Here is a 24,634-nt window from a genome sequence, read left to right on the forward strand (position 1 = left end):
TGCACGTTAAAGAACCCCAGGTGATTGAAATCTCCGGAGCCCTACACTACGGCGTCTCTCATAATCATATAGTGGTTTTGGGACGTTAAACCCCACATATCAATCAATCAACTTTGAAAATACGGGTACGCGCATCAGCTAACAAGTGAACAGAATAGCAGGCTTAACAGCTTGCGTTTTTTATTGCTTGTGATTATAATACGACACGAAAAACAACCCTCTAGGCTTCACAGCCAGTCCTGTATGCGGTGCACTCATTCACTAGGCATTTGTGTTGTGCAGGAAAGCTAACCTATTAGCGACTCAAGAAATACAGATTTTAGTTTCAGCTGGAAAGGGAGCTTAACGGAAGTATAAGTCGCTTTTTTTGTTCGTGCACGCGTGTTTGTTTTTTTGTGAGACGATAATAGAAAGTGAAAAACGAACGCTTGGGTTTCACTTATCAACATTTTGTATTCAGTGTGCTCACTCACCAGGCTACTTCACTGTACGAAAAAGCCAAACTGTTAGTGGCTCAGAAAACAAGGGCGCTCGCTTTAGTCAAGTAGTGAGCGCAGCAACATTTGGCGGTTCTCATGTCTCTCCAGTTAGTGATCATGGTGAATAGCGAAATACGTACAGTATTCACAGATTCGAGCGCGACATCGTTAAATTTTCAATAAATGGATTATGCGCCACTGCTCGAAATAATCACGTCACATCGCGACGAATCTGGTCTCTAAAGATAATGTGGGCCTTGGTGTACGCGTTCGAGTCGAAATTACGGCGACAACGAAAATGCGTGCGTTACTCGGCATTAAATCGTCCTGTTTCAATCCGTGACTACTGAATACGCCTGTGCTCCACCCTACATATTCTATGCGGTGCGCTCAACCTCTAGGCAGCTATGGTGTGCAGAAAAGCTAACCCATCGGTGAATCGGCATACAGGGACGCGCGCATCAGCGAAGAAGCAAACACAATTATTCAAAATATTCTCTTTTTATGATGATGTTGGGGAACGAAGCACAAGCCCTTAGGCTCCATTTGAAATCATGCATACCTACATGTGGTGCACTCATTAACCACTGAACCACTAGGCAACCGTGTTGTGCAGGAAAGCTGGTTAATTAGTGACCGATTAGTAGCAGAAATATGAACACTCGCATCAGCTCAAAAGCGAGTGCAGTGACATTTCATATTCTCTCTTATTGTTGTGATAGCAATTATACGAACACTACAGGCGCATTTTTTCGTCGTCGTCATCAGGTTTCTCAGGATTGTTAACAGCAGTAGGTGCCATCGATATACTAAAGCGTTTGTACCAACAATGCAGCACATCGACGCGGAAGACTTGCCGACACGCTGTGCTCAAAGGCAGCTATGCAGCGGCTGTATCAGTTGTCACGTGATCATAGAGGGCAATGGCGAGCTTTGGCATGGGCGGAGCCTACGCGTCGCGACATCGCTACAAGCTCCTCAGTATGTCGACAGCGGCTACCTCTGTTTACAAACATAAAATGGGTCTATAAAGTCCAAGGACAAAAACTCCAGTGTTGCCGAAGCAACAGAGTAATGAGTACTACCTTTATTATGAAATTCATGGTCATGTCGACGCGTGACATCATTTAATATTTATATATCAGCCTTACTTAAAAATTTGCCAACAAGGTGCCACCTTGAATGTTGTAGTCATTGATGCATTTCAACCTTCAGCTACAAGTAATTTTACGCTTTAGCTGTCCGCTGTAGACACTTATAAACTGAGGGGTGCAAGAATATGGCACACAAGGAAAAGGGCACATACGTTGGCTTTTTCTTTCAACCTATATATTGCACTTCATCACAAAGTTCACTTCATCGTTGTTACATATACACTCTTTCACACTAGTCATAAGTTCATCATGAGGGAAGGGATAACATAGGTCTTCTATGTCGATACTAAATCCAGAAGTGTTCTCAAGGTCATCTTCTCTGAACAAGTTGACAACCGTCGACGACTTTGGAATGTTGAGCGGGTCTTCTACTAGCAGTGAACTCAACTGCATTCGTAGATACGTTGGCAATGTGAGACACCGGGTACCTTTTTTTGGACACAATCGTACGAAAAAGAAAATCTGGTTTGTGCGCTTTCTCTGAAAATAATATCTCCAGTGTTGTGCCTTTCATCTTTTTGACTTCACTGCACACCTTTTCCAAGTATAACCAAAGTAGGAGCTCCCGCACTATTTTTCCTCCCTCTGATGGCTTCTCCAACACTTTGCAAGTTTCTAAGCACCGTAGCACCTGCTTTCTCACTGAACACTCCAGCAGGCATAACTACAAAGGATCCTTCTTTATCCAACAAAAGAACATGAAAGCCGTTGGTGGCAAAAAAAATCAACTGCTGGATCGAGACTAACACCCCATTTTCGCCTACATTCTGACCGCGGCAGAAGTTCCACGCACTCGTTGATACACCTAGATTTGTCTTGCTGTATGCTGACCTTGCCAACGCATCGTATGTGTCCTTCTTTTCTTAGTGTTTCATATTCTTGCACCCCCAGTTTATAACGAAACAAAACCAACTCGCCCAACTCTTTACTGTGCTGTAGACAAGCTTGCCTCAGTTTATGCGAATGTGGTATCTTTTTGTCAGTTAAAAGTAATTGTAAGTATTCCTTCATTAAAGGTTGTCAATGTTTGCTGCAGTTAAAATGATGTGGAATTCTTGGGCCATTTGCAAAATGGTTACATGACCATATAGGGCAGCTTTGAAAATAGCTGTCTTACTATTCAAAAGTTATTCAAGTAATATTTAGTTTGTATCTATTTTTACACACCCCTTACTAAAATATAGACATGAATTTCATACTATGAGTTGGTATGCTCAGCAGTCTAAGACAAAAGTGATGCTGATCATTTTTCCATGCAATCCACGTTAAGTTGCTCCTCCGACTTAAACAAGGCAAGATGATGATAACTTGGCAGGACTAAAAGAAATAGCACGGTATTTACTTTGCTTAATGCGTGAAGAAATACTGAAGTTCTGGCAGAGAAAATCATGGCTGCTGCATCAGTACAAGGCACCATCTTATGCCCTACTCAGTATTAAGCAGTTCCTGGCTCTAAGCAACATGGTCATCATGATGCAATCATTTTGCTTTCCGCAATTTTTCCTGTCCCCCAATGGGAAAGTGATTATCAAATGGGCCGATTTTAATCCCAAGCAAGGCATAAATATCGTGCACACGCATAAGCACCTGTGTGTGTACATGTGTGTGCCTTTTTTTTAAAGACGACAGTCTTTCTTGGGGACCTTTGACGCAAAAACTTTGTTTCTGTCTGTCTGTACATGTGTCTGTTTGTCCCCCCTTAATGGTACCTTAAACGGCACTAAAGTGACCGAACGATACTCCAAACGGCCAACCCCATCCGCAGTGCCCACCAATATTGCTCGAGGTTCAGCGTTCATACTTGTGCGATTGTCAATTAAAAAGCAATTATAGGGCATATCTGAGGCACAATAACAATTTGTCAATATTATGTATGTGAATTTTTTACTAAAAAATGCATACATAAGTAATTATAAGCACTGTAGCGTTTATCATGCTGTGCTGATCATGCAACACTTGCACGAAAAGGCAAGTGTTTCGAAGGCTTTGCTAAGACGACACGGTGGTGGCACCTACCCGTCGCCTGGCATTGTACATCTTATCACCTCAGAGACGGGTGCGCAAGCCGCCCGCTTCGTTTTCGAGGATAACTGCCAGATAGCGCTCATGTCTCACGTGTGACATAACTTGATGCGCTCGTTCGCCTCCGCTGCATTCTCGAGGCGCTCTAACGCAGCGCCTCCAGAATACCATTTACCAATTTTTTAGCGCAAAACATTAAATAAATGTTTTATTTATTCTCTCCAGACAGAAGACTATCGTCTTTCGACGACATTAGCAGTGTAACATGCAGATACAAGGCCAATTTTTTTTTTCATTCATGGCCAATTTTTTTTTTTCATTCATGCTTTCTGTGCTCTCTCAGCTCTCTTCCACAATGAAATGTTTTCCCTTTGGAATTTCTCGGTCCTTATTTTTAGAGCACTTTCAATAGAACCTTTTTTGAAATTCAGCGCCACCTATCGAAAGAAACTGAAAACACATTTTTTCCGCCATGTCTTGTTGGCCCAAGGGACGCTCATTGGCGTATCGTTCAAACTCAGTACACGTCTTGCAGGAACGCAAGCGGTGTCTATGTTCGCTGCAGGGAATGCTCATCGGCGTCGCTGAGACTCGCAGCACGCCAGCTCGCACGAGAGAACAAGATATGGCGGAAAAGCCATGTTGCCAGTCTATATTTTCTAAAGGGTCTATTATTTTGTGGAAGTGAATGGACTAATAATGCTGATATTATTAGTACTTTATTTTACATTCAATTAACACCACATGTTCCGTTAATTCATTGCTGGAAGCTTACTTATGTTGACTCTGCCTAGTTTACGTGACGTGGCACAGTCACCGCCAGCGACAAACTTTGCAAAGTTCTCGGGGATTGTAACCGCTCAAGAATTTCAGCTCGGCTTTTCCTTCATCTGTCCAACCTGCAAAATAAGCATCTAAATATTAGGCATTGTGGCAAAATGAATCCATTAGGCAATATGCATCTATAAGCCTGCCACCATATTCATTAATTGGCATTGTGTAATGCTCTGCGGTTATCTTTGATACATATGCACAAACACACTAGTAAGTAGATGGAAGCATGCCTAATACGATAGCTCAATCAGCATAATATCGGTAGCATTGCGAGAAATGTATTGGTCACCTGCCGCAGTGGTCTAGCAGCTAAAGTAGTTGGCTGCTGACCTGCAGGTCGCAAGATCAAATCCCGGCTGCAACGGCTGCATTTTCGATTGAGGCTAAATTATGCAGGCCCATGTGCTTAGGTTTGGGTGCATGTTAAAGAACCCCAGGTGGTCAAAATTTCCGGAGCCCTCCACAACAGCGTCTCTCATAATCATATGGTGGTTTTGGGACATTACACCCCACATATCAATCAATCAATCTAGGAATGTATTGGTGTCTTCTAGTGGCGGCAAATGTACCTTTTTTTCCACCCAGTCCATTTTAATTTGGTGAATTCTACATTTCTGTTAAGCAAACAATGCATTTTGTCACCATCTGTCAGTTCTGTATGGCTGTCACTAAGCAATAAGCAAGTCCTTCATAAGGGAACGATGGTGTGGCTAATTTTCGAAGCTTTAGTTAGTGTATATTTACTTGCTACTGCAGCAGTGCAGTGACAGCTCAGATCATCTCAAGCAGAGAATTGAAGACAATTCTTACTAATCAAACTTACTAGCAGCAGACATCAAAACGTTTTTGCATTTGCCATTATGCTGTATCATCAAACTGGGCGTGTTAAAGAGGTACTGACACGGGATTCCTCACTTCACGTTCTGTTTTTTTTGCGTCAAATAATAATAATAATAATAATAATGGTTTATTTCCACCAATACACAGTTGATGGAGGGGGTGAGAATAAAAGCGACTATCCGCTTGACTAAGTTCTCACCCCCCTATGTACATAAGGCAGTGGCGGTGGCGGCAACAGAACACCACAGCTGACAAAAATACACAACATTAACAAAATTAGAATTGATAAAGCCTTCAAACTCAAAAAAAAAAAAAAAAAGAAAAACCACACAGACACAGTGCAATAAACATATATAGAAATATAAATCAAAAGTCGCAATATGTAAAGCACGAATACATTAAACATATTATTTACGTGCAGCGGTGACCGCATTTTCATCCTTTGTGTTTTTGTTTATTGTTTTCCCTAATTGTTATCTACGAACTTTGAAGATAAGGTCTTAATTGTCAGGAGTGTTAATAAGATATTGGCGAAGTTGAGAAAGGGTGATATCTGCTATGTTAACACCTGATGAATATAACCTGTTTAATTGTAACGGTAGCTGATAAGTAATTTTTTGTTGTCCATAGTTAGTTCTTGTACGAGGAAGCATCCAAGGTAGTTGATGACGGTGAGGGTACTTTGGTTGATGACGTATCATGGAAGCGATATCTGTGATAGTAGATGAACGTTCTTTTTGTTCGATCTTATAGCGGCGTAAAAGCCTGTAAATGTATAGGTGGTAAACATTGATGATTTCATGTTCACTAAACAAGTGATCTGTTGTATGTCTGCGAGGAAGATTGTAAATTAGACGGAGGATTTTATTATGGAGAGATGAAATTTTTCTTAAATTAGTTTTAGTCGTTGTCGCCCACACTAACGTGCAGTAGTTCAAGTGTGAAAGGAATAAAGCGTGGTATATAGCAAGCTTTGCCTTTAAAGGTAAAACAGATTTATGTCGCCAAAGTATACCAACCGCTCTCGATGCTTTTAATAAAATGCTGTGGACATGATCATTCCATTGCAAATGTAGTGTGAAATAAACTCCTAGTGATTTTATTGACCTGACAATTTCAACTGGCTCGGATTTATACAGCAAATGTATTAAAGTATCAGATTTTTTATTAATAGAATTAAAAATTATAGCTTTAGTTTTATTTACATTAACTGACAATGCATTTTCCTTTGTCCAAACTTCTAGCTTACCTAATACATTGTTACCACGGGAAGATAGCTCATTGTGTGTATCAGCTGACAAAAGGATTGTAGTGTCATCCGCATAAATAATAAACCTGGATTGATCATCAATGTTCGCAATATCATTAATATAAATGTTAAAGAGAAGAGGCCCAAGTATACTGCCCTGTGGCACACCGGCTGTAATATCACGCGTTTTGGACTGAAAATTGCTGATTTGAACGTACTGCTTCCGATGAGATAAATAGGATTTTATTAAATCTAAAGCGTGCCCTCTAATACCACATAAATCCAATTTTCTAAATAAGATACTGTGTACTATGCAGTCAAATGCTTTGGTAAAATCTACAAAAATGCCTAACACGAACTTATTTTTTTCTAATTTATCAAGAATATATTCTTTTTGATGAATCAAAGCAATTTCCGTGACATGACAGGCTAAGCCATGACAGGCTAAATGACAGGCTAAGCCCCCGAGAGCGTAGGAAATGTACCAGTAAGCATGAGTGTGCCCTGAAAAATTAATTACAGCATGCTTTCGAAAGCTAGTTTCCATTCCTACTGTACCCTGGCGTCACGACATGGTATGAGCAGCGCCACCAGGCCTGTGCACACACAAGTTTATGTGACGTATCCTCGTCCGCGCATTGCTTTTTCGATTGTCTGCTTCCTTTGCTGCGTGCCACACATGTGGCAACAAGATCATGCGCAAGCTGCCATTCTTAGTGTTTCGGTGCTTGACGTCATCACAACTAGCCTAACTGCTGCGTGAAGTCACCAGGAATAGTACTGTAGCCTGATGTCAAGTTATGTTGATGTCGGTAGGTGCGCCGCAAGAAAACTGACTTTAATATTGAAATCAAATATCTGATCACCATTTGCTGAGAGTCACACTTGCTCAGAGCTATCTCTGTATACTAGAGATTCGTATGGCAAAATAAAATCACCTCCGAAAAAAGGTGTCAGTACCCCTTTAAGCATTTTCTGAGGTGAAGGGCATGAAGGCATTGCATGTAAGAGCAAGACAGGCACACAAAGCGCGTTGTGTATTATCTTCCTGCCTTTCACTGAAAAAACAGTTTCCCTTATTACTGCGACAATCTCAACACAAGCATTTTGTCTCACTTTGGTTACAAAAGAGAACTTTACAGAACAAGGTCTTACCATTTAGGTTTTGAATGTAACCCCGATCGAGGTAGTAATCAAGGCAGCTGTCGATTTCCTTTTCACTGTATTTTGGCACATGAACTGGTATGAATGGTTCAAAGAACTCGAACCCCTGTTAGAATAACAAGAACGACCTGTTTGTTGCATTGACCAGCCTTATATTCAGTCAGAGCGTAAAATGGGATGAAAATCTCTAATGTACACTAAAGAGGAAAATGATTTTTCTGTTATTAGTCAATTGACCTTTCACAGTTCGAAAATCACCGCGCCCGCCTTGAGAAGATGCTTTGTAAGCGAGAAAACTTAGTAAACTTGGTACTCGGTAAGCCGCATTAAAACTCCTGCACCAGGCGTTGTGACATCATAAATTTAGACAAAGTTTACTGAGACCTACATAGCTCCTAATAGGTACAAATGAAGCACAATGTCTGCTGATGGGGCCATAGACTTAACATACTACGTTTTGGGAAATTTCATTGGGCCAATGTCGGCAAAATACAACAAATACACTTTGAGCTTTCAGACGTCACATTTGCAGATTTTGGTGGTATTTTGACCTAGATTTTCTCCTTTAATAACAAAATTATGATGGTAAAATGAATGGCATTAGAGTTCTGAGAGAACATTTTATTAATCTAAACCATTTCATTGTTTCACTTTAGTGTTCTTTTACCAAGCGGGTCACACACTAAACTATAATATGCAGCTGTCCTCGCAAATCAGCGACCTCAAACAGAATAAAATTGGGTTAGCTCCAAACATCAGTACAGACTGGGTTTTGGAGGGTTAACAAACTAAACACCTATTTGACTGTGTAAAAACTGTGGTAAGCATCACTTTTGGCCATTTCACATGACACAAAACGCAGCGATTTTCAGGATGTGAATACGCTCGGAGCGAAAAAAGCAGGCAATCTCTGTGAATGATCAGCGGCGGGTGCCCAGCGTGTTGGAAAGTTTCTGCTCCATTTGCAGCGGTTGAGCCATTTCTAGGTGAAGCCTCGCCGAAATTGCGCCAATCCAGCTGACCAGTCGAGACAGCATGTATACAAGTTTATTTTGGTTATGGCAGCGGTTGCGCACTTTTAAATTAATTAAACTTGCAAAATGCTTTTAAATGACGAAAAAAAAATCAGTGCCCTTTGCTTCCGGTCATGAAAATTTAACATAATAACAGGCACATTGTTGCATTACATTTGAAAATTTATGCAGCTTCTACCACGGAGAACAAAAGCAAGCAAGCTTGCGTGCGCTACTGTTGCAGAGCAAAAGTTGCAGCCCATTCACAGCCAATCATGCGCTACAAACTTTTGCTTATAAAACTCTATTTGAAGTGACAATGCGGCTAGCTTAACCAAACCACTCACGTGAGGAGCTGAGCGCTACTACTGGGTTTGTAACGCCAGCAGAAGCATAGCCAACACAATATTGCTCTTTCTCACCGCGTAAACAGTTTTCTCACGCGGACAGCTTTTTCACAAGGACAACACCAAAAACAACATGTGGAAAGACATAAGAAGCATTTCAGACCTACCTCAAGGCCCAGGAGATATTTTGGATAGTAGCAGGGTACATTCTCATGTGTGAATCCAAGGTGCTTCAAGGACAGGGCAGCCTGATCTACGCTCACGACTATGGCTGCATTCCTCTGCAAAAGACAACAGCACCTATTGTTCACCAGTCCCATTTCATTCAAGTATATACATGGATTATCAAAATATTGCAGTTTTTACAATTAACAACGCCTTGGAACATAGGTAACTGCCCATGTGCAACAGCCAACCTATGGATGTTGGAATTCGTGAAAGTTGTGAGGCGAAGACAAAATAATAAAAGGACGAGGAATGACACACAGTACACCCACGCTGTAGGATATGAACAAAGTATTGTCATTAATGATCATTGACCTTTTGTTCAAAATCAACTCCGGCATTCAAGGTCAGTGGATCTCAATGAAATTCTTTCCGCAGCACATTATACAAGGGCCCCACACAAATGTATTTGTGGGTGGAAAGCTGTCACAGAATTTTAGAATACTGCCTCTTCATATGGCACTAGCATGAACAGTTGCCTGATATAATCTAGATGGTAGAATCGTTATTGTCCTACACTCAATGTACCGTTTTTAGAGCGAGAGAAAGACATGCCACAAAGAAAGAAGGTAAGACGGGATTTTCTTGTTCTTGCTGTGCCCTTTTCGTGCTCTAAAATCTTGCCAATCAAACACCAGCTGGGCCCTCAAGATTTCTTTCCTCACTTAGTGAGTTTGCATTTTTGAAGAGTGTAAACACTTTGAATTCTAGAAAGCTTGCAGACCTTCCTACAGACATTCACAGAGAAATTTATAATATAATAAGTAATTATTATACATACCCAGTCATTCTTGAGAATTTCCTTGAAAGCCCTGACTATTATGAGGTCCTTTGCTGGAATCTGGAAAGCAGCATGCCAGTGTAAATTTTCACAGCTCACAAGGACACGAGGCTTCAAACTAGCTTGACATTACAATCAAGCATCAATGTGGCGAAGCTACACCCGACATCAGAATATCTTAATTATTACTATGTCCGATGAGATTTCAAGATTCTACTGTATCATTATGATATGCAAGCAGAACCCAATAAATACCACAAACCAGTGAACGATTTCTAATGTTCAGCAACATGCTTGTTTTCGTAAAAACTGCACACAATGCTATACACAAAGGGATATGATCAGCACTCACATAAGATCTATCAAGCCGGCGGATGTAAGTGTCCTGCCAGAAGCTGTTGACGCCTTTGACAATGACCATGGTTTTCATCCTTAAACAAAGAACACAAGTATCACTTTTGAAAACACAGCATGCCTCATATTCTTTACGCCAAAATACATGACCCAAGTCCTACAACGAATTCTGCTTGCATGCATTGAATTATAGGAAGTGTGCTGTTCGGCTGTAAAATGTATAAATCATGAAGCAAGCTAACAATTTCGCAGCACCGGTGACTGACCTCCCAGAGTCTGTGTGCATCTTGATCTCTTGCAGGAGAGCTCCCATACAGCTGCACGCGTGCTTCATGCGTTCAACTCCCTGCGTGAGCGTATACAACATCCAGTCAAATGATCATCAAGTGCAATGTGAGGATTCTAATGGTATCAGTACTCACATGCTCCACTATATTTGTCAGTGGCTCTCCCTTCTGCGTAGCTTCGCGTTCAGACCAGTTGTAGGTCTGCGTGGTCGTCAGCTACGCAAGAGGAATAGTTGACGTGAGATGTCTGACGACTCTACTTCGATTCCTTACAAAAGCACAGTGTACAACAATTTGAGGCGACAGAGATGAAGTAAAAGCTACAAATAATGGAGCTTAACTGGCCCTGAAAATCGGATGCTAGATGTGTCAATACTGAAGGTCAGTTAAGAAAAGGGAGCAGCATAACTTCAATGCCACAAATAACAAAAAAATCTGCGACGACTCAAAACATTCAGCTATGAAGTTGAAGTTTAAAAGCACTGTAACAAACAAGGCAATGCACATTATCTCGGTGCCTAATGCAGAGTTCCCAGGTGCATTGGACACACCGAAGCAGCAGTTTCCTCAGTTAGTAAATGGAGCATATAAATTTTAAAAGAAGCAGTATCTTTTTTCCACTGCAGGTCCCAGATTCGCAAAATGGCAGTGAGGTTCTGCTAAAGGTGCTGTGTCACGGTGCAGGAACAGCATTATTTAAAATTATGTTTTTACTATTTTAATATTTTGCTATAATATACGTAAACATGCTGTATTCACTAACAACCCTTTGGTTGTTGCTTAGCCATCATTGGCTTTTGTGCCGTGAAACATGATCATTGTTCCCATATATCTACAAGGCCTTCCACCTCAAGTTTCAGTGTGAGAATTGAAATGTGGGAGCAAAGTTTTGATTAGTGTCTATAACTGGTAAATCTCTACAAGTTACTGATAGATGGTGCTAGATGCCTTATCAATGAAGACATCCTAACTAAGCCTTATCCCACATTCAGCACCAAGGAAAACTTCAACTTCAGCTACTATTTTTCTAAATGATCGATTTAACTACATTTTATTTTCTTCAGTAAGTCGCTTTTGAGCCCACCTTATCATTGATACTTTTTATGGAATTTCCTACGTCCAAAAAATCAGCCATGGACTGTAAATGCCCTCACAGTTGGCAATGAGCAACTAAGTTATTTTGCGAAATGAGTGCACTTGTGCGGCTAAAGTAGCTATTATACCTAGAACAAGATGTGTGTGTGGGTGGGAGGGAATAAAAAAGATGTGCAGGCTGTACACGAGTACCTAAATATGGTATATACAATGGGTAGAGACGACAGTAAGGGAGGGAGCAAGCTGTTAACAAAATGGGCACTACATCTAAGGCAGGGGCCAAGATCTTTTGCTGGGGGAGGGAAGGGGTAGCCACAGCGAGTTCCTTCAGGGGGGCAGGAAGGCTGGGAAGATATGCGTTTTGTTTTGACTATGCTTGCTCTTAAGGGAAGGAGGCGAGGGGTAGTAGACAAAAATTTCGGAGGGGGGGAAGGCGACCCTCTGCTGGCGGCTCTGTTGGTGCGAAGGAAAGGGTATAATGAGCCGAAGCACAGCGAAACACATTCACATACGTTGAGTTCTTTCAGACGCGTGGCATTGAGGACACGAAACTGCTGTAGCCAGACTGCTGCGTCAATGGGGGAGTCAATCAGCGTTTCATCGTTTGCATTCTGGGCATGGTCCTTTGGCCGTTTTACCCAATGGGCAGCTGCAGGGAAAGAGAAACGGCACAGTGAAGTGCCAGAGGCAAGAATTATTACTGGCATCAGAACACAAATGCCGAGCGCAGTTTTGCATGCAACGATGTAACGAATGTCTGAATAGGCTTGGTACCTATGAGTGCCATGACGTTTCTGCCTTTCAGTTTCAGTCGCCTTCATCTTATAATTACCACACTTAATATAAAAAAAATATGGGCCCTGTGCTTCCCTTGGTTTCACATCACTGTGTCTAAAAAACATCATCCCCTAGACCCGTTTGGCTTACTTGGTCATTTTGTTCAAAAGAAAGACATCTTTTTCTTTTCTCCACACGCACTATTTGTACTCAAGAAACTGAAAAGAAATGTTTACTATTACTCACCAACAAACAATGTGGCACATAAGGTACACAATTCCTAGGGTTTTATGTCCTAAAACCACAATACGATGATGAGGGACGCTATAGTGGAAGGTTCTGAAAGTTTTAACTATCTGGCATTCCTTAACATGCACTTAAATCCAAGTACAAAAGCCTCAAACATTCCACTTCCGTCGAAATGAAGCCGCCACAGCTTGGATTCAATCTCGTGACCTTCTAGTCTGCAGCCGAGCACCATACCTGCTAGAGCACCGTGGTAGGGTGGCACATAAGTTATAACGGCATCGCCTCTGCCAGAATCCCAATTCAGAATTGAGTCAAACTATGCAGTTTTAATCGCATATGGCCTTAACACTGTTACAAGATAAACTACAAGTGCTTCTACAAATGTGCTTCATGTTTTACCAAAGACAAAGATGAAGGTAAGACTATAAGCAAATGGTTTAGAAGCAGTCAAACATAGCATAACACATTTGATCATAATGGCAAGAGCTCACTTTCCTTTCCTGTACAGATGACACTCTGTAGACAGGCCGACTAAACAATTACGTATTGTGAGTATTGCATAATGAGAAAATTTAATGTACACATTAACTTTTTCACTGTAATTGCCACACTCACTTACTTCTTTCATTTTATTCTAACAAGGCTTCAGCCACAAAACCCTGATACCACCACTCGTCACAGGCCGCGACAAAATGTTTGTAAACTTCACAATTGTTTCGTGCTGCTCTTTCTTTTAAAATTACGGGCAGGGCACAGGTAACCCTGTTTGTTCTAGAGTTAACATGAACACCAGCAATAACACTGGAAGGTTCAATATGGCATGCGTAAAAGCAGACAAATTTTACAGACAGGCAGACTAACAATAGCGGTCTGCCACCACTTTTAATGTACGGCGTTCAATGCTCGGATTTTGAGTTGCTTAGCTTTCTGGGCACAAGTAAGCCCAACGAAGAGTTTCGTCTCTACCAACGTGGCTGCCACTTTCTTCACTGTCAATACCGTGTGACATTGTATACCGGGGGTCTCAAAAGCGCGCCAGCCGACCTTTTACCAGCAGCCTACGGCCCACACATGGCAGTCTTCGTAGTCTTCGTGCCATATTTTTTTAATGCCCTTGTGACTAGCTGTTTGTGACATCGATAATTGGTGCTTGCATTATTTTATCACCTATCATATTAACACTTTGTCCAGGTAGACTGCACTTTCTTTTTTCTGAGATACCCCATGTGGTACTTTGTGTTGAAACGTAACCACAAAGCAAAATCTCTGTTCTGTGGAAATATTAGTCATTATGGGGATTAGTATCAACATATTTTTCAAATATTGTGTCAAATCCCTCTCATAAATGATCCATACATGAGGCATGTGAAGGGACTTCTTTCAAGTGACAATGTTACTGACATTCTATGCAAACTCAACGCCCCCCCTTCCCCCCACATCTAACTTTTTACACAGTACATCCCAGCCTTTTGCGGGAGTGATTTTCACGAATGCAGCCCTGTTGCTAATGTGAGCTTGAGACACTTTCTATATACAAATGATTGTTCTTTTGCTGGTATGTCTAGTGCATTGGTTCCACAATCTTATTTTTCATTGTAACTGTGCGACATCTTTTTAGCTCTTCTTGTTTATATTTTTACACTGTGCCATTCTTGCTTTTCGTTCACACACACACACCTGCTCAAACTTGCGAGGACCAGCAAATATCAAGGACTTTCAAAGCAAAACAAATTAAGAAAATGCCAGCCCTCTTAAGCACTTGATACCAGTGTTCAGCAAAAGTAGCTTGCATATCTGAAATCCAGGCACAGTGCTGAGCGGTGGGAATGATCAGCATTCTAGTTTCATTCCTCGGAAAGTGCTTGCTTTAACAGTAAATGAACAAATGAATTTGATTCAAGTAATCATAAAGTTTAAAGTACTCGCCATCATTCTCAAGGATAAGAGACAGGTAACCTCTTTACACACATATTAAAATTCAAAGTTTGCAAAATCGAGCAGAAATACTCACCCCACTCTTTGGGGACAACAATCCAATTGTTTGCCAGTGCGTAATGCAACAAATGGGCTTGTGTGATTGCTTTCCCACAGCCCATTTGACCATCTTGATCCAAATGTCAAGTTTTTTTTTTTTTCAGTTTTTTTTTCCTGTTCAGTTGTTCAATTGACATAAACTCCAATTTCGTTTCATATATGTCCCACATACCAATAGCTTTTATCAAGAAGAAACAACACAAGAGTAAAATAATAATTTGAACTAATGAAGCATTTCTCTTCTGTTTTCTGCAAACACACGTGTCAGTTTGATATGTAACAAAAAGAAATTCATGTCCAAGTGTTTTACATGTGGAATATATAGTGACACAAATAGGAAAAAGCAAACACTTGTGAAATAATGAGCTGAAAACAATAGGTCAGGTATTACAAGAAGCTTGGAGCCCAATAATAGTTCTTTTCCCTCACCTCCCCAGTATTACAAGGATAAATTGGTCTACCTTAGTTATCTGCGTAATACTACAATAATAATCTGTCTAAGGCTGAGGGGAACTGTTTAGGGGCAATAAACATCTTTCAGTGCTGAACATTTCATCTTGAGCTTTGAACCTCTTGTTCTGAGCCAACTTTTTCACAAGTCTGTGTTCTTCCCTTCTTGCTACTATGTATTCCATAGCTTTCAATCAACTCTCTTAGCAAAAACGTCTATAAAACTTAATATACAATAGAGCTACCTGTACTTATATTCGTCAAGATGCAGAAATCATGCAATTCTTGCTCTCGACTATGTTAAATATTTCAGTAGACCAAGTCATGCAAACTGAACTGTTACGCTCTCTGAATAGTATTGAGGCATTGCATATACTAGTTGTAAACCCTAAACTAGTTATGTTACTGACGTGTGCAAGTAAGGCTGGGTGGGCATTAGAGAGCTCCGGCACATTTTAAGTACGCATTGCATAAGCAGTGAATTGAACAGGATGGTCATGTCATTAAGCAAATACTCACTGTTCTTAATATCTGAAAACCTCGAATCCATACCCAGTGCAAGTACACTCAAACCTCGGTATTACGAATCTGGATATAAGGAAGTGAATGGAGAATAGACTTGCAATTGATAGTGTTAGTAATATACCTTTATAACGAATTTTCGTATATTATGAACTTATTTTCGTGTAAGATGCAACTTCGTTATAATGACGTTTGAGCGTAGTGCAGAGCACTGAGGCAAGGAAATGACTGTACGTGTGGATACAAAGCATGATCCTCAGGGCTGGGAGTGAATAGTCGTACGACTCAATGTACGACTTGACTTCAAGGTATGGCTGCCGCACCATGATGGACATCTCTCCAAACATTTCATTCTGCAATGGAGACAACATGGTGCTTATAACAAACTGTGTCTTACACACCTTCGATTAAATTGGTGCCTCTCCTATCCTCTCAAAAGAAAAATAGTAATACACACACGGGGCTACCACTGCCATGCAAAAGAAATGAAAAGCATACAACTGCACACAATAACTTTAGTGACAGTGACTTTGCACGTTTGTTCAACACTTGGGGCTTGTTTGCATTTGGGCGTCATATTTCTGACACTGCATATACAGCAAGCTTTCCTATAATATCTACGTTCACTGCGTGCTGTTGAAATAGCGAACGAACACTTACGCTAATTTTCTATTTTGAACTTGCTGTCATCGCAAGTTTCTTTCCTCACTTTGTTTTGAGGATTTTCCCACTGACTCAACATATACAAATGAAGAATTTCTACTTCATAATTTCTTCTATTTAATTTCTGCAACCGAGTTCTTTGGCCTTTCATATCCTTTACATCTTAATCTCAGCTTACCCAGCCTTAGAAAAGGGTATTCGAGGGTGGAAAAGAGAGGACATGGCGGGTGTTGATGATGATCGAGGAGAAAGGTGGTGGTGAAACGAAACCTTCCCAGAAAACCGCGAATACATAATCGCAGCAAAAGCTTCATGTAGGGATTTCTTACCAGCGTTTGAAACTTCTTGGGCACCTTGTACACCTCGAAAAGCGATTTCTGTACATGCTCCGGGACGGTGTAGAATTTCGCTTCGTGATCGACGGTGTGGTTTGTCTGCAACAAAGCGCGAGGGTATCACCATTCCGTGCGACGTAAAACGCCGAACATAATGCATCCTTACCGGATCGGACTCCGAAGTCCTGAAGTGCGGCAAACTCTTTTCAGGAGCGACAGCGACTTGAGTAGCGAAACACTTTGCGCACAAGCGCGCATGTCTACCTTGCTTCGAGCGGAGCAGCAAGCCTTCAAGGAGAAAAAGAAAAACAATCAGAGCACACCAAGTATACTCGAATTGGCAATAGGTGAGAGGAATGACGGGGAAGTTCATTAGTACAGTATAACGAAGACTCACGGCTGATCTTTAGAACCATGCTGATCGTTTGCAGACCGCCGCCACCTTGCCTCCACTACCGACCTCTATGATTTTTGTATTGTCATTCTTCAACATTTATTCTACGTTTTGTTTCTCAACTAATACTTGTCTTGTTTTTTAACTTTCTGAACATTTACAAGCTACTTTTTGGCGTGTTCTTTATTTTGCCATTCAGAACATCCGGTTCCGGCTCGTCACACACATCTGCACGCATGGAACTCGTAGCAGCAGAAGTGTCGGCGTTAAGTACTTTCTTCGGCGTGTGGTAAATCGTATTAATAGGAAGCATGCTCGCCAGCGCTGTTTCTCGGCTGCCCCTGAATGTCCTGCGCGTGACCGAATCGCCAGTCGCACAATGCTTGGTGGGAAACGCATTCAGGAGAACTCATTCCTTCGCCCTTGTGAGTAGCACCTCTCGCGCAAGCGCGCCGGCGCTATGTCGGATCTTTCGAGAACCACGGGACGTCGGTGGTCACTGCTTTCGGGAAAGCCGACGTTATGCTGGACACAGCCACTGGCAAAACGTTCGTCACATCAAGGCGGCCAAGGACGCGCACAAGATGTCCATGACGGACAAACACATGCGCCTCATCGAAGTTGCAGTGAAAGCCGGCGGCGGGAGCACAGACCCGAAGCTAAACCGTACGCTGGCGAATGCCATCGAGGGCGCCAAGAAAACGCAGGTCGTATCCAACGCGAACATCGAACAAGCGATACGACGCGGAGCGGGTCTCGACAAGCCCAAGAACCTGAGGAGCGCCAACTACGAAATCATAATGGAGCACGGCGTGCTTCTCGTTCTCGACGTCGAAACGGGAAACATTAGCAAGTTCGGCAACGACCTGAAACAAATAGCCAAGAAGCATACGTGCAGGTTAACTCGAGGTGGCGTCAAGGAACAGTTCCAGCAGAAGGGTTTCGTTCGGGTCTCTGGTCGGGAAGATGGCGGTACCCTAGATCCAGACGCTGCTCTCGAGGTTGGCATCGAGCATGGAGCCGAGGAAGTGACGGAAATCGACGGTGACTCCAAGATGTGCGAGTTTCTGTGCGATCCGAAAGACTACTTCGCCCTCTCCAAAGCTCTGTCCTCCAACGGTTACGTGATTTCTGAGTGCGGCCTCAAATTCGTGCCCCATGTACCGATCACTGTGCCCGAAGAGCACTTGGAAGTGGTCGGTAAACTTTGCGACGAACTTGAGGAGCACCCCGATGTTGTTGCGGTCCACACGAACATTGCGTAACGTTTTATAAATATGGATGAATGCTAAATGCGATCTAGTTTCGGAAGAAAATCATGTACATAAGATTATCCATTTGGTTGATATTTTTCATTTGCCCTGGCTAAATTATTAGAAGCAAGGCACACCGCATAGAGCTTGCCATTAGTGTGCCAGGGTTTCACGGGGCGGGAAATGGGCTCATTGGACTTTCTAAGAACGCTCACATGCTGATGTTACTGTAGTGAAGGAATGCTCGCAGTTGTGCTGTAAATCACTGTGTGGATATGTTAAAAGAACGGGCAAGTCTGACTTGGAAGAGGTGTGCATTAAAGATCACCTCATAGGTGTACCTTACCCAATTAAAACCTGATTTTGTAGGCTCAAATATCTGTGAAACTTGTAATATTTTTGCTCGATCTAATTGTCTGAACATTACAGTTTATGCCTTGGGATATTGTGTTTCATTCTATAAGGCATACTGTAGCCCTGCTGTGATGGTGTGGTGGCGATCGCATTTGTCTGCTGACCCAAAGATGACAGGAGAATCTTGGAGACCCTTGCGCTTAGATTTACATGCATATCAAAAAACCCCAGGTGATCGAAATTTTTAGGGCCCTCCACTACAGCATCTCTCATAACTATGTAGTGATACTGGAACGTAAATCCAACCGGTTAATATATTCACGTATACTGTAGCAGTTGAACAGTATAGTGCAGTGACCATTGTAGTCTAAAAGTTTGCTAGGCATCCAGCATCAGAGATGCCTTGTGATAAGTAGTACGCGATTTGCCACTTGCGGGCAATCGAATATCGGAAATAGACTTGTTGCGAAAACTACAAGGCAGCTTTCCTGCATAAGAACTTGTGCTCAATCATGGTGCCTCTCATCAATGCTACATTAATTACGTGCGGTGCACAGCTTCCTATGTTTGGCCATGGCTGGGCCAGAGGGGCGTTTTTTTTTTTTTCATTCTCACTGTGCATTTATGCACAATGGCTGTGTCTCCCGTCCTCGCTACACTGCGCATAACAATTATAATGCGAAGGGGAGGCACCACTAATGAGCTGGTAAGCTGCTTTGCAGCTTTCACAACTCGTTTGTTGGCACCTGTAATAGTTGTTGCAGTGCTAGTTGAATGGCAAAAAAAAAATTAAATCATTAGCTGAGCCTATGCAATATACAGTTCATGGCAACCTAGTATCTATATTATGATCAAGATTGTCACATGCAGTAGTAGACCCCGAATGATTTTTAGCTTACAGCTGCTAAAAATGTACGATGTTATAGTAGCTTGCCCAGCTGGATTCTGTCACCAAATGAATGTGCTGCTTCTGTGTCCTTGTCCTGAGTTTTGAAGTTTTTTTTTTTTTTTCTCACATTTAAGTATTGACCAACCGGCCCAGTTTTCGCTCTTCCGAAGTGTAATTTTCTTATAGACTCTGTCTTCCTAGGCTTTCTCCACTCGCATTCTGCAACAAGGTGCAATGCCAGATAATCCCTGATCAAAATAAACAATATGCAAGGAAAACAACTGAATAAGAACATATAACAAAGTTCTAAGGTAAAATGAAAGGTTGTAAAACACAGAGACTGCCACCATTCATTTAGAAAGGCTAAAAAATGCATAATTGTCATTTAGTCAATCATATGACTAAGCAGCCTACCTGACTTTCTCGCTTTTTTTTTTTTTTAATTGAACTTGCCATGGTGGTCTAGTGGCTAAGGTACTAAGCTGCTGACCTGCAGGTCGTGGGATCAAATACCGGCTGCATTTTTCGATGGAGGCGGTAATGTAGGCCCGTGTGCTCAGATTTGGATGCACGTTAGAAAACCCCAGGTGGTCGAAATTTCTGGAGCCCTCCACTACGGCGTCTCTCGTAATCATATGGTGGTTTTGGGACGTTAAACCCCACAAATCAATCAATCAATAATTTGACTTGCCTCCATGATTACCTTATTGCTAGGGAGCCAGTTTCTGACCTGCTGTTGTAGATCGATCGTTGATAAAGGTTCTGAGCTGCCAAGTTCACAGACATAGGTTTGACTTCTGGCCGAAGTGGCCTCATTGATCAGATTGCACTATAATTCTGCATCACCGGCATACAACACCTTGCATCTATGCAAACTGGCCGTAAAAATGTTTGCAGCCTAGTTAGTGAGCCTTTCTATATCACTGTAATGAAATCATGGTTGCCTTTCCTTCCCAGGCTTGCCCAGGCTTGCTTTTCAAAACAAATGCCATGTTGCTTGTGAATCTTGAGGCAAACTTGGTCTGCACGTTCAGCAGAAGCTGGTCGCTAGTATTTCAGTGGGAAGCATGACTTTATTTCCCCAAGTAATATTTCAATGTTCCCCAGAAATGGGACATCTCAAGATGGATGAAAGCAAAAAACACATGGCAGGTCTGGTTATGGGGTGCATTTTAACGTCATTTTCAATGCAGGTCGAACAACCAGTGGTTTTGTGGAGATAATATTAGTCATTGTGGTGATTTAATGTCCTTTCGATGGGATTCCACGAGACAATGGTAAATTTTTCCTAGTTGTGCATTTGCCAAGTCACCTAGATGGCAAAAACCAAGGTCAGATTGATCTTCTCAGTTACTCGCACCCAAGTGTCAATAAGCGCATCTCGATGCATAACAGAAACGCGCGAGCTGCCCACTAAGTTCCGCCAGCAGCTTGTAGCCAGCCAGACTCCGAAAATGGGTTGCACGGTTAAGCTATTGCACTTGAATGTCGGAGGTCTTATGTACCCCCATGCGCATTTTTGTTATGAATATAGGTTCTTAAGATAAGGCAGTGAACTTGCAGAAGCTACTTGTAACAACATATGCTTGAAGACAAGCATTCTTGACACTAGCGTATTTGAAAAACAACGAGCAGAGGAATCTGCTGAATCTAGAACCCAACGTGCAGCTGGCCCTGAGTATTACAGAGTTTTGCATCTATTTGTAGGTGCAAGGAAAGCTAGTTCAATTGTAAGACAGTGAATAAATTTTTATTATACATATTTGCTTTCGAATGTAGAATCAGCTGAATATCAAATGCTTGCATGAAAGCAGAGGGGAGGAGTTCCTTGACACTTAATGGAGCATAGGCGAGTTTTCTGGGACAACACATTCGAGAACCCTTGCTTCAGACCAAGCTGTGCGCATTACCTTGCCCAGTGCACTGGATTTGTGCTAGCTAACCTGAGCAGCACCTTTGAGAAGAAAAATCTTGAAGAACAGACTAAACTTTTATTAAACTGAAAGCACATCCTTGTAATAATACACAGCTACTCTTCCCACTGCCGGCCAACATTAAGGTGTGATAATAGATCGGCAGCAAACAGGCTCTTGAGAGGTTTCCGTTGCAAAACTGGAGCATAGTCATACTTCCGAAGCCTGCGCTTGATGAATTCTTTGGGCATGTGCTTTTCTTCCTCCTGTTCAGAAAAAAACTTATCAGTTCAAGACAGCCTGGCCCTGGAACACATGGACATTTCTGACTGCAACAAATTAGGCAACTAATTGCAGTTCCTTTCAAAAGGCCCACAGATAAACAAAATTGAAAATCTCACACTCAAGCTCTTCATGCCTAATGTAAAAGGTTTTTCTAGGCCAAAGATAAAGTTATGGGGCACATGTAAAATTTTTTCGTAGTACAAAGATCACAACGGCATCCCACAAGGGCATAGGTAAAAATTTTTTTTTGGAGGAGGGGTATGCACAGGCTAAGTGTGCCATTCCCTGGCTATACCACTGGACCCGCATACAGAAATGTTCACAATCCATAGGACAGCACAAAAGCACCCTCAACTCAAGCAACCAGATTGAAACTTAACAGCATAAAACAACCAATCATGTCACTTAGAACAAGTATCAGAGTCGCACCTACTACAGATTCACAGTAGCTGTGTAACTCAAAGAATTTAAAAAAGTATAAAATTGTTATATAGAATGAAATCAGTGTGACAAAAGTTACAATAACTGGTAACACCAGTGAACAGGTAATACATGTCACACAAGCACTTCGTATCACAATCAAACCCAATCAGGACCAGGTTTCTCAATTTTAGTTGGCTCCTTGGCATGAGCCAAGAAATACAGCAAACTACAACTCTGGACCCATAAGGTTTGACTGTGGTTAAAACTATTTTGTGTTACTAGAGCATAAGGCAAAGATAAGCAAATCCACTTACAGTGGTTAGGTACGGCCGACTCAGATACATCATTGTTTTTTCTTCTATTGCCAGCTTCTTCCAGAGTTCAACCTTCATTGTTGATGTGACTGGAGGGACAATTCTGTATTTCCTAAAAATACGAAATGCAATTTGAGGATAGATTGTTGTCTGGCCATGCTACCGCACAACTAAGCATCGCAAAAAGACTGTCGATATGTCAAAGCATATTGTCATGTTCGTACGGTCGGTACTGCAATGAACGCTAGAACCATACCAATATGGGCGATTTTAAATGGCACCGACCTGACGCTGTTTCTTCTTCATTGGTGCTTTAAACTCACTGTTTTGATGTCGCAGAAATTTAATATAAGCACACCAATGATATCAGGTCACTCAAAAACAAGACAGCTATAGTTAGTGACAAACACATGAACAGTATTCGATTTTTTTGCCTCAACAAATTCAGAAATTGATAATATCAATATGTGATTATTAATGAATATGTGATTAATTATCAGTGCAATACAATCACTCAGAACTTGTGTACTATATATAAGCCTATTTCGCTTCGAAAGAGTGAAAAGTTGGAGGACAACTACGATAGCAGCCCCCTTCCCCAAGCCAGGGCTTCTATTTTTTATTCTTCCCTTGCCTTTCACAAATTCAATTCCACTGTAAACATCTTCACTCGAAAAACTTGTTTACATCATCTCAAACGAATACCATGAGACTTGACAGTGGCTTTCGTCACGCTACTTGAAGGTAGGTTTCGTATCGCGCCGAAAAATGCTCATTTACTTCATTACTAACTTCATCCCAAGATCATTTTATTTCTCACAGTTAATTTATCCTCATTTATAGTGATTACTACGCGCGCTCACGAGTTTGTAAAGCTGTCTGCGCGGAAAGAATTGTTATTTTCACGGAAATTTATTCGATTCCGTATTTTGGAAACAACCTCGAACTTGTGCAAGTAAGCTTTCACGACAGTGTGCAGCGAAGACATTTTTAAAGCGGCATAGTATACGCGAAGCTACAAGTTTCAACCTGTCAGTACAAATGATATTGATGCGACGGGGGAGCCCCAATATTCTTTCCACAAGCATCCTTCAATGCCTTCAGCGAGTCGCATACTAACAACTTTCCAAGCCCATTATATATGAGGTGCACGGTCTATTCTTTGTGCTGGAGGTTAGTGACCGGGACCCGGTTGCATTTTAAAGAAACTACGGTATGCGCCCGGACGACTACAGATAGCGATCATCGGCTGAACCCGACCGGAACAACCGCAGCAATGCGAGTGCTTTAAACGGGTGCAGCTAAATCATCGAGCTAGTTTCGAGATTGCTAGTGCACCGCATATCTTTAGGTCAGCAGGAAAGAATAAACGCGAACATACGTGGTCAAGTTAAAGGTCGTTACCAAGATTTACTCATTACTTACCCCGTCGGTCTCTGGCTTTTCACGAAATGGAATCGTGGGCCACCGAAGCCGCGCCTTTTGAAAACGCCGAACAGCACATCTGTGAGTCTCATAGTTGTAGTTGCTATGAAGACAAACACTCGGGAATTAATACAATCAACAGTAATAAGAATGCTTAGTGGCTGCTACCTGCACGCTCGCCGCTGTTTCACTTGGACGCCGCCATGGAGGAAATGATGCAATAGCGATCGTTTGACTAGCTTTTGCGGAGGCAGTGGCTACTCTAGCCGTGGCTACAGCATGGATGGCGTAGTGCGTATTGGTGCGCACGGCGGCAGCTGCAGTGAGACAGCCGTTCAACTTGAAAATTTCGTAGCGTCAGCTCATGAAAACCTGTATTCGAAGCAATAGGCCCAAAACATAAGATCTAATTAGCAAGTCAAATTTGTTTTTCTTGGGTTCCTCAGCCTGAGCTGTTCACTGTGTCAGGGGAGACAAGCTGGAAGAAAGAAAAACATTCCCACGCAAAGC

At 41.9% G+C, this 24,634-nt stretch overlaps 3 protein-coding genes across 3 annotated transcripts; 1 reads left to right on the plus strand and 2 right to left on the minus strand.

The window, feature by feature from the left end:
- Nucleotides 1-4,355: 4,355 nt before the first annotated feature.
- mRpS29 (mitochondrial ribosomal protein S29) lies at nt 4,356-17,424 on the minus strand. Its single transcript, XM_037412324.2, has 13 exons — nt 17,272-17,424; nt 17,041-17,162; nt 16,869-16,973; nt 16,121-16,229; nt 14,882-14,974; nt 12,357-12,493; nt 10,885-10,965; nt 10,729-10,808; nt 10,461-10,539; nt 10,109-10,168; nt 9,270-9,383; nt 7,734-7,848; nt 4,356-4,554 (listed from the first exon to the last, which is right to left on the minus strand). The coding sequence occupies exons 1-13, from the start codon at nt 17,288-17,290 to the stop codon at nt 4,469-4,471; spliced, it is 1,200 nt and encodes a 399-aa protein (XP_037268221.2). The 5' UTR covers nt 17,291-17,424; the 3' UTR covers nt 4,356-4,468.
- A 53-nt stretch (nt 17,425-17,477) lies between these two features.
- LOC119159529 (putative transcriptional regulatory protein OEOE_0768) lies at nt 17,478-18,897 on the plus strand. The gene has a single exon (XM_037412323.2). It carries the CDS (start codon nt 17,580-17,582, stop codon nt 18,531-18,533), a length of 954 nt encoding a protein of 317 aa, XP_037268220.2. The 5' UTR covers nt 17,478-17,579; the 3' UTR covers nt 18,534-18,897.
- Nucleotides 18,898-21,735: 2,838 nt separating this feature from the next.
- LOC119159528 (uncharacterized) lies at nt 21,736-24,432 on the minus strand. The gene is made up of 4 exons (XM_075891614.1): nt 24,293-24,432; nt 24,125-24,227; nt 22,700-22,811; nt 21,736-21,943 (listed from the first exon to the last, which is right to left on the minus strand). Exons 2-4 carry the CDS (start codon nt 24,214-24,216, stop codon nt 21,794-21,796), a joined length of 354 nt encoding a protein of 117 aa, XP_075747729.1. The 5' UTR covers nt 24,217-24,227; nt 24,293-24,432; the 3' UTR covers nt 21,736-21,793.
- Between the last annotated feature and the right edge of the window lie 202 nt (nt 24,433-24,634).

This window comes from Rhipicephalus microplus, chromosome 1 (assembly GCF_043290135.1).
Source record: "Rhipicephalus microplus isolate Deutch F79 chromosome 1, USDA_Rmic, whole genome shotgun sequence".
Classification (NCBI taxonomy): Eukaryota; Metazoa; Arthropoda; class Arachnida; order Ixodida; family Ixodidae; genus Rhipicephalus; species Rhipicephalus microplus.